Source organism: Thermobia domestica, chromosome 2 (assembly GCF_964235325.1).
Source record: "Thermobia domestica chromosome 2, izTheDome1.hap1.1, whole genome shotgun sequence".
Lineage (NCBI taxonomy): Eukaryota > Metazoa > Arthropoda > Insecta > Zygentoma > Lepismatidae > Thermobia > Thermobia domestica.
The window spans coordinates 43,881,655-43,892,815 of record NC_137455.1 but is presented as its reverse complement, the minus strand read 5'-3'; the positions used below and the strand labels follow the sequence as shown (position 1 = coordinate 43,892,815).

Sequence of the window (11,161 nt, the reverse complement as noted above, 5' to 3'; positions counted from 1 at the left end):
AATTATCGTATATTCGTTACGAACGTGATAAGTTTAGAAACAAGTATAATACTACTAATAATAGCACTAAAATATAATAAGCTTACCTAGTACCCTTCAGTTTCGAACTCCAAATCGGTGTTTACTAGTCTCGGTTGCACACAAATGCAATAAATAACATTTACATTTTTGTACAAAATGGCAGGAAAGTCCATCTGTAGCCTACTTGCAACAGAATTATATTTTCCCATCATTGTGTTGCACCCATCGGATGCGAAGCCTATTACTTTTCCAAGTGGAATATTACCAGTACTATTTGTTAAAATATTATATAGGAGCTCATAGAGCAGTGGCACCTTCGTGTGCAGCTTCCACATTTTTATCACAATAAATTTGTAACACTGCAAAATATTTTGTTAGTATTTTCGTACTATTTTCATTGAAATATCTCGCGCACACACGCATATTTTTTGTAGTCGAAATATCTGTAGGACTCATCGACCATTAAGCTGAATTTTTGTTTCTGTAACGTATCATTCAATTCCTTCAAATGACATTTACTAATGACATTTTTATCACACCCGTTGTCTTAGTTCTACATAATTGAATCTTGTTAGCAATTTTGAAATCAGAGAACGCACTTTTAATTACATCTATTACGTGATCTGACGTATTCATAGAAATATAATGTTGGCTACAGTTTATTTGCACATTCAAAAACAGCAAAGAAGTGTGCGTTCTAAAATTATCGTACATTCACCTATCATCGCAAGGACATTATCGCATATCGTATTAAGGCTAATGTTACGGTAGATGAATCTGATTTCTGAGGTGACCCTGTTGTATATTATATATGAGGGGATGTAGATGAAGTGGCAGTTGGACAGAGATGACTTCTTCCCAAAGAACACATTTCAAATCGGATTATTAGGGGGGACAGTCCCCCTCAGTTCCAAGACTGAAGGGGACATATCCCCCTCATCCCTCCGGGATTTGTGCCAGTGTTAACTACTAACATTTTTTTCTTATTTTGCTTGTTCTTAAGTCATGTAACACTTATAGTCTCAGGTTTCTAAAATAACATTAGTAGTAAATAAAATAATACTGTTGGCAGATAAAAATATTTTCAAAGATTGAACATTCCAGGTAGTATGAAGCGTTTCAAAGTTTTTTTTTTTAAATAATAAACTCTATTCTTATATTTAACGTACTTATTATACATATGCATAACCTTACATTTGTAATTTCTTTTCGTAAATCTGTTACAATTAAACGCAAGCACTGAAGCTTTTCGTGTGGCGCAAAGCATCGATGAAGTTGTAGAAGAGAAGCAAACATTGCATAAATATACTTTAAGTAAACTAATGGTGGTTCATGGTAACTACTTAAATTTAAGGGACGCTGAAAAGATAGACGAAAAAGTGCAGGGCCCTGAAAGCAATTGCAATTGTCAGGAAACAATTTAGTACTACATTTCCATGAAATCTAAACATCCTTTTTCAAGAAGATTAGACATAAGGGAATTGCCTGTTCTACCTATACAGGGTGTTTGAAAAAGAACACCCTAGTTTCAAGTATGGATTTAATTAGGAAATGAATGAAAACTTACATCAATGAGTACATATGAAAGAGAATTCCTTCAAGTTTTGTTTAATGTTGGTAGACTTTAACGGGGGATCCATTTGTGGCCCTGCCATATATTCCACTTCTCTCTACGTATTCACCAACATTTCAGGTGTAACTGTCCTTGAAAGAATTTAGCCAATGACGGATAGTTTTTGCCGTAGGTGGTTCGCTACCATACTGACGTCTAAAATTACTTTGCGCTGTTATAACAGACTCAGTTTTCACAAGCCACATAATACACTGCGCTTTCTGTTGCTGAGTACACATTATTCCGGAGTTGCTCTGCACTGCATGCCTGCCTGGACTGAACTGAGGAAACAGAGGGGAAAAAACAGCACTGATGCCATCTCAAGGTCAAGCAGACCTGCCAACTGCAGGGGAGCCCAACTTGGAGAGTTGATGAATCAAACACCACAAACTAGAATAGTGTATGTCACTTTGTACAGATTCTAGGACACATTAAAACTTGGGAGTTCTTTTTCAAACACACTGTATATGAGATGCCAAATGTGCTACAAAGTGCTGGAGAGTCATTAAGTAGAACAGAGAGACACCACGTTCTACAGTATGTAGCCATCTTCCTATTCCATTTCACTTATCAGCATTTGTTTAAAAACTAATAAATCGTATATCTTACTTCAAAATCGAACAAAAGTATAGCAACCTTGCTACTGGTCTAGATGCACATTTAGTGCCCGTAGACCCTGGTTTAATCCGCGATGGGAAAGCAAAAATATTTCGTAAACTTCACAATCATTCTTTTTCACTAACCATACGTCTCCTTCAGCCTAAAGAGTATAAATGTAGAACGATAAACTAAAGAAAACTGTAAGATGTTTACAAGATTATAGTTTAACTTAAAGTAGACAACAGTGTGGAATAACGCAAGTCGAAAAGGATATAATTCAAGAGTCGTTTTGGGTTTTCCCCAAGGAAACCATGAAATTAGAGTTCACTGCTGATTTCTCTTGGTAAGTGCTATTACCTTATCTCTTGTAAATTTACCACAAATTGAGATTTGAACTACTTCTATTCTGTAGTTTAATATGAGCGCAGTATGGTGACGTAAGCATGCTTCTTTCAAAAGTTCCTTGTTATAATTAAGTTCAGAGCATATTCAGAGCATATTTGAACTGTATGACATATGTAAGTTTGCATAAATTGAAGGATTTATTTAAAGTGTGGGACATTTAAAAAAAATATATGTTGTGTGTTATAATTAAAGTAGAATTACACTGTAAAGAATAAATGATGGCTTGAACATTTTCAGAAATGACTTTTGCTCATTACCTCACCAAAAGTATTCTGAAGCATTCTATCAGTAAATAGAAAATGCCTAGAATCTATGCTAACAGTGATTAATAGAAACTACATTAATTGGTAGAAATGACTAGTAAATGAATATATTGTGATGTGTAAGGTATCCTATTACTATTTACAAGCCATTTCTATACTCATATGTTCATTGGACACATCAAAAGCTGAAGTACATTTTGAACATTTTTAGGTCAGTTCCTATTAACCACTGTTTGAATATGTTATAGACATTTTTAGTTCATTGATAAAGCAGCTCAGGATATTTTTGAATATCTTAAACTATAACCAGTGGTAGTTTCGACAACAAAATTTCCAAATCAGGTTCAAGAACGTATTCATTTCTTGCGGTGTTAGTGTTTATTTGAACTGCAAGATTTATGGCTTTGTATTGGTTGAAGGATATTATTCTTTGAAGAATCGAGAGTTTCACTGACTTCAAATAGGCTACTCAAGAATAGACTTGATTTTATATTAACGAGAAATTCGAATGTGATTCAAATGTAATTCACTATAAAGATGACTCAGATGTGCACACTAATTTTACAGTACAATAAATATTACAGTTCGGTTATTTAAACTTTTTCATGGTTCTCAAACTTAAGAAATAAGTCTTACTGTAACAATATGAAATGAAATGAAATCTTTGAGTTTTACATTCCACGGTTATGCCGGTTAGACTAAAGGAGACGGTGATGATGAGAGATGAGTGAAATGGTGGAATGAAGAAAGTGGGAGGAAACGGGACAACCCCGAGAAAGCCCACGAGCACGGTGTTTGTCCACCACAAAGTTCACTTGGCGGGGCTGAGATCAAACCCGGGACCCCAAGCACCAGAGGTGAACGCTCTACCACTGAGCCATCGCGCCCCCTGTAACAATATGTCTTAGATTTTAACAGTATTTACACTGTAAATTTTAAGGTTGAATTAACTTAACTTGATCGCAAATTATATGTTTTAATATGAGCATGATCCGTTTAGTACTATTTATTCTGTAAATATTATAACGTTGACTTAATTATAGTTATTTGATGTTTGTCAGAAATCCCAACAAGTAATTTGAATATAGCTAAAATATTTACACTACGTACAGCAAATATTACATTTAATGTTAGTCTTTATTTAATATTGGCTACAAAGACAAATTTCAACTTGAATATGTCTCACGTTTTTTACATTACTTACATTATAAATTCAGATATACTTAGCAAGAGTATTTGATGTTGATCAGAAAATGTATACTTCAGAATAAACATGACTGAAGTCAGTTCAGTGTTAATGTTATGTAACTTTATTTGATAATTATTACAAAATACTTGCTTCAGTATGAATATGATACTAAAAATTAATAGGTCTACTGGAATAAGGTTCGATAAACAAAAATCGGGATTATTTTTGGAAATTATATTCTTCTTCTTCACTGACATGAATACTGTCATAACAATCATTATACCTAAGTGTATCGTCACACTATGTCAGTTTACTGAATGTCCCATTTCTTTATTTCCTATATCTGGTCACTTCATAGTACTGCAGTCCAAATCCAATGATAGGTCAAAAAATCTTTAATATGTTTTCCTCAAAGAAAAACTAAAAAAAAAAAAAAAGTATTCAAGCTTAGATGTTTATATCCAGCGGCGCAAATCTGTCTTCAACATTGGGGGGGAAGGGTGGAGACCGTTCCAATATATATATACGTTATATATATAGGGTGTTAATGAACTATACCGACAAACTGTAAGAGGTAATTCCTCACATCAAAATAAAAGAAAAAGTTCATATGGAGGTATGGCGAAAAGTGCATAGTTTTAGAGCTAGTGCTGTCTAAAATCGCGAAAAAGTTAAATTTCAATAGGCCCTATTTCGAATTCCAGAAACTTTGGATGGTGGTTCTTATCAGCGTAAAGGAAGCCACGTATACACAATCCAAAAGGGCATATTTCATCAATTATCAATAGGAGTAGAAGGTATTCCCTACAGGGTGTCTCAGATATGTTTTCAATAGAATTTTCAGATATACCCTGATTTCAAGAAGGGTCCAAAGTAGTCAGGAGGTAAACCTTGACAACAGTGAACATCCAATGCTTCGAAGGGAAGGCGGGAGTGTTAGGAACAAGCAACTCCATGTTTCTTTGTGTTCGGAATAACGTGTAATGATATGTATTTTGTCACTGTATATTTCACGTTTTCTTCACTTATAAGCGTGAAAGAAAACATCGCTCCATGCGTTTTCCCGAGCACAGAGACTATGCTGCTGACGATCTTTAACACTTCTTACATTGCGCCAAAGGATCCCATGTTCACTGCTATCAACCCAGACAGCAATTTAAACTTGCGGCAAACTTGCCTTTGCAGGTCAATTGGCTTGCCGCAAGCTCTACTGTGCCAGCCAATTTGCTTGCTGCAAGCTTGTGGCAAGCTAAATAATTATATCAGAGCAAGGCTTACGGCAAGCTTCTCTTCACAAGTGAAACACAAGTCACATTATATCAAAGCCAAGTATAAGGGAAACTAATTACTGACAAACCTTATTAAGCTAAATACAAGCGATAGACGCACCAAACAAGCAATATGGAGGTTGCGGCAAGCGAATTTAGATAAAACATAAAAAAGTAAGAAATCCGTATATATCGATGGTCTGACTAAATCCGTGCCACAATTCTTGGGTTCATCAAGAACATCAATGATATATATATAACTGTTTCCTCACCTTTCCATTGAAGCAAATTCACAGTCGTGAAAACATTCACGACTCCGATCCGCTTCTACGAAAATCAAAAATATTAAGAAACAACGGTTTTACTCTGTTAACCAACGGGCGACGTCGCTTCTTATCAATATGCAATATCTTGTTCTATTAGCTGCGAGTATTTGAAATTTCTACCTTTTTATATAAAAGCGCAGAAAATTGTTTATACTTTAAACACAGCATTTAGGTAAAATTTATACTGTAAGTTAAAGTTTAAGTTCATGTTAAAATATCTTCAACAGTTCTGTATTCTTTCATGAAATAAGTGCGCTCAAGTTTGCTTCCATCTGTGTTCACATTTATGCTTTACATATGAATACCACAGTTATGCCTCATGGTTACCGAAATATGAGGAAATAAGGAGCGACATTATAGGTACATAGTACTAGAGTACTAGACGGCACAATATTTTTTTTAAAAAATAATTAAGTTTTGCCCTTTATTCAAGGTGAATGCTAAAACGACGCTAACAACGCGAATACTACCTTGTCGCCGAGAGTTAAGATATCAGCGTCGCGTGTTTTAAGAACAATTGAAAATCGAACGCGCGCTGGCTTTTTATTTCAACTTAAAGAAAAGCGTCCCGCAAGTGAAGCTTGGGTCAGCGTTGCCAGAGCTACTGATTTTGCAGGAGATCTCCTGCTTTTCCTACGTTCTACTGATCTACTGCGAAAGAAAATGAAAAGTGAACAATCTCCTGCTTTTTCCTTACTCGAGAAGTTAAAGAAATATATTATTATTAATATTGAATTTTCATGTTTTCCTTAATAAAAAGAGGAAATTTCTCTGTATACATATACAAAGCTCTCTAGAAGCATATAGTTATATGTTTGGTATGTATTGTGTTATTTTCAAATTAAAGTAATAATGAATTCTGGACCTCTTGTTTTGACCGCTGTCCCCTTAATAATGGCAAATTGTTTGGTCCCCCTGGATTTGCACTTAAATGCCACCACTTTATGTGTCTACTGCTTTCTCCTGTTTTTTATGTTCGAATCTTCTGCTTTTCCAACTGATTGGTCTGGCAACACTGGCCTGGGTTGCCCGCACTGCAGCTTGCGGTAAGCAAATATAAGCTTTTCTGTATAAGCGAAAGCGAAATAAAATCAAATAAAAGGGACAGGCGAGCTTGCGGCAAGCAAGCACGCTGTCTGGGAAGGCTTATCGTTTGCCTGCTTTGGACCAATCTTAAAGTCAGAGCTTATCCCAAAATTCGGTTGATGGCATGTCTGGGATTTCACCCAACAGGGAATAATCTGTACTCCCATTGAACATTAATGAAATGTGCATTTTTGGATTTCGTATACGTGACTTCCTTTACACTGAGAAGGACCACCATGTACAGTCTCTCGAATTCGAAATAGGGCCTCTTGAAATTTGGCTTTTTCGCGATATTCGACAGCCCTAGCTCTGAAACTATGCACTTTTCGCCATAGATGAAGTAGTGGTACATAGGTATCAGTGCCGTGAACACATTCTGAAATTTAAATACATGCATATTTATAATTGGTATGTTTCTACTTAGGCAAAAACACATTTTAAATCCGATTATTGAGAGACAGTCCGCAGTTCCAAGATTGGGGGGACATATTCCTGTCGTCAATCCGTGACTTGCTCCAGTGTTTATATCTCGGAAGAAATTGCTGATATACGAGATAATTTGTTAAAAGCAATTTCACTTAAGAAGGTAATGATTGAAACACATATTCCAAACGCAATGATAAAGAAAGGACTTTGCAAATGGTACATTGTTATAATTACTGGCTCAGTCGAGGTTTCTTTGTACTCCATTACAAGTCGAATATTTTGCTTACTGTGATGGCGAATTATTTCCTTGTGCCAGAACATGATTATACCGGAATCAATCAAGCGGTACAACAATGAATTTATCTGTCTTTTGTAAGGAGAATCTTTTGGAAGAGCCAACGCGATATTGTTAGTGTGTAGGCTATCCTTCATGAGATATAATTTCTTTAAATAACTGTTATCAAGGTATTCCACAAATGCAAGATACAAATTCTCCGTATTATCAACACCAAGAGCACAAACACGATTATTTACCATCATCTTCATTTCTTCGTGATTTTCAACTTTCTTAATCTTTGGATATAAAAGTATCTTTTCTTCTTCCTGAAGATTTTCTACGAACAAATAAATGTAGCCTGATACTGTAGGTAATTGAAGCTGACTGTGACCCAACTGAGATATGGTTTCTATTGGGTTGTTGTAAACAGGAGTGGTAAGGAATGACACAAGACCACTGCAGTAACAGGTGTTTATGATGAAGAAAAATATGATCAGCCAATGAATTAATTGTCTAATTGTTTCATTAGTCGGCTCATTAATGGACACTTGTGCGCATAAGCTAAAAGTGTGAAGAATGCTCTCTTCCAAGCGGATGTAACGATCACATTTTGTGTATGATATTACATACTTTCGAACATGCGCAAGGCTATAAATGATAAAAGGAATAGTCACTATAGACGACATAAAAGCTATCCATAAACCTGTTTCAAAAGGAAGTAATAAAGAAATCCATGGTGATAATACTTCAGGTTTAGGAACCAAAAAGGTAATCGATGATCTAATGTACGAAACAGAAAAATCAATAAATGGAGAAAGGGTATATTCAATGGAATTAGCATTAATTGCTATGTCAGCCCTTCCAGAGTACAATTCTCCTGTGGCGCCAAGAATAGTTCCATTGTCAGTAATATATGCCCACGTTGGTGGATACGATTCATATATTGTCCATGTAAAATTCAAACGCAAGCCTAGCTCTTTTACAATTCTAATTTCTGTACCATCATAATCTTCTTCCAGATCATTTGGATTCCAGATAACAAATGGAGGATAATTAAATGCAGCTATCATTAAGTGCTTGCCAGATAACACATGATCTACAAATGGGGTAGAGTTCCAACTTATGTAAGTGTGCTGAAAATCCATTTTCTAGTTTGTTCCTTTTCTGAAATAGATAGGAGAAAGAATATTATAACGTGTTCATTACAAATTATTTGTATATGATGGCTAAATTTGGTGTCTAAAATTAATTTGTCTAACGATTTTGTAGTAACTTTCCACTTATAGGTGAATTTTTATGGCAGAAGTAACTCGGCATCCTTCCTTAAAGATGATCAACTACGACATGTGGCATCAGCTAAGTTTCTATATTATCTGGCGAAATTTAATAACCTAAGCTACTGCAATTACTATTACTGTATATTAATCCCCAAAAATTACGTAACATCATCTACGATTCTACGTTATTGTGTGGTTAAAGAAAGCTGACCTCTGGCAGATAGCTGTCCCTCTTGTAAACAAAACAAAGGTGGGAATTATTCACAAATTACTACAATATATTTGCTTATTGTTTTTGGGTTGCCAAGATCACTAAGAGCGCTGTTGCCTGTAGTGTGATGTTGAATGTTGTGTGAAATTGGTGATAGGCATTCCAAAATAAAAAAACGAATCTTTTAATGGAATGGTGAATCGAATCTGAAACGAAAAGAAGTAACTTCGGCAGAATCAAAAGGCGGATTCACTCAAGAGAATTACAAAGATGGATTCACTTATTGTAGTTGGCGAATTATGTCAGTTGATTATGTTGATAGAACCAGATGTGTTATCCAGAAAACAAACAAACGTACCTAGTTTATGGATTGATATGGATGGAAGCGAACAGAAACAATAGATATAAGTACACATTCAGTGTACTGGTATGATGAAGAAGCATAAATTAACCTACAGCGCATACCTAAAATAACCAAATTTTTCTTGTTCATTTTCAGTCAGAAATTAGGAAGAAATAGAACTTAATGCTCATGTCTAGAAACATGACATTCTACCTTTGTAATCTTCTATTTATTTCCCATTCGCTACTGAAAGTAACTTTGCAGTAGCTTATCAGATTATAAAAGTGGTTTAACTACTTTGGAAGAGAGAGGAATCACATTGATGAAACATGTGTGAACTCTAAATCATTCAATTCATCTGAACCAAATGATTCAATCTGAAGGAGCGAACCGTTGTTTGGAATGGATTGAAAAGATTCGGTTCCAGAAAAAGAACCAAACTGCCCATCACAATGTGAAATTGGTTCTGTTATTTGTAAATCATAAGTGACAAATCATCCTGTCTTCTTATTACAGATGCTAAAACTTGTAATTATGTTGCCAGATCTACTATCTCTCTTGTTGCAGGACCTTTGGCAACAGCATCTCCAACGCATCATGTGCTCTGGCCAACTGTCAGTCACCAGCTTTCCTTAACTATAATCTAATCTGATGAAACTTAACCATATAAGATGTTAAAATTTACCTTTAATTCTACATGGATCGGACAAAAATTGATCAATTAAGTCACGTTGTGACAACTATATTTATGAATTATTCTGTCGAATAATTAAAAAAATAAGGTGTTCATTTATCGTTTGTTAAGTAAATAAAATACAAAAAATATATTAACTTACTGAAACAAACATTGGATGATTGACACATGTACTGTATGTTAATGAAACCCAATTACAAATTTACTTTGTTATCTTATGAATAATAATAGCGTGAATAATAAAAATAAGTAAAAGAATCCTACAAATGTTCCTTTTATTGATCGTGTTGCACCTCATGGTAAAGATGTACTTTGTGACATTAACTCCTGACAGCTAGCCTTCATTTGTCATTATAATAGGCAGTGACAAAATTGATATATTGTTATAACGTTAATTATAACCAGTTGAAAGAATACAACATTAAACAAAATTTTGCCCTTATTTAATGTTCGCATATTTTTTGAAAGAAAATCTATTTCTGTTACAGTATAACTATTTATTTACTTTTACATATTAATTTTGATATACACGATTCTATATTGATTTATGTATCATACAAAAAAGAAAGGTAGTTTTCGATTATGTTTGTAAGGTAATTAATGTAAGCTTGGTGCTTGATGTAAGGTGATAAAGAAGTGCAAATCTTTGGAATATGATTTATCAACATTAGAACCTTGTTAATAAGAATCACGTTCATACAAAATTTCGGATAATGTGACCTGAACCTCGTTAAAGAAAGAATAAAACCAATGACATTTTAAAATATACCAGTAGAGAATGCTCCAAGAACTTTGCCAGAACGAACTTGAAAAATAATTATTTTTTCTTATTAACTTATACAAATTTTAGACCAATTGTTCTATGTTCTTCTAATATACGTATATATCCATTTATAATTTCCTTGAATACTAATTTTTTTCCCAATGTTTCGTTTAAGAGTTCTGTTCAAACATTCTACGATGTGTTGTTTTACGAAGACAAATGCTCAAAATTAAGGGCTCAAAATTTAAAAAATTCGCAAAGTATCATCTCTATATGACTCATGGTTCTCTACATATGACTCCTTAAATCTCCCGAGATTGGAACTTTTTTAGCCAATATCTCGAGAACAGCAAGAGTGCCCCGAAAAATTTCACCACTTTCTCAGATAGCTTTTGATGCT

The 11,161-nt window shown here is 34.5% G+C and overlaps 1 protein-coding gene across 1 annotated transcript; it reads right to left on the bottom strand.

The window, feature by feature from the left end:
• Window positions 1-7,292: 7,292 nt before the first annotated feature.
• Window positions 7,293-8,618, bottom strand: LOC145678989 (glutamate receptor ionotropic, kainate glr-3-like). Its single transcript, XM_081749590.1, has one exon. It carries the CDS (start codon window positions 8,616-8,618, stop codon window positions 7,293-7,295), a length of 1,326 nt encoding a protein of 441 aa, XP_081605716.1.
• Window positions 8,619-11,161: the final 2,543 nt, after the last annotated feature.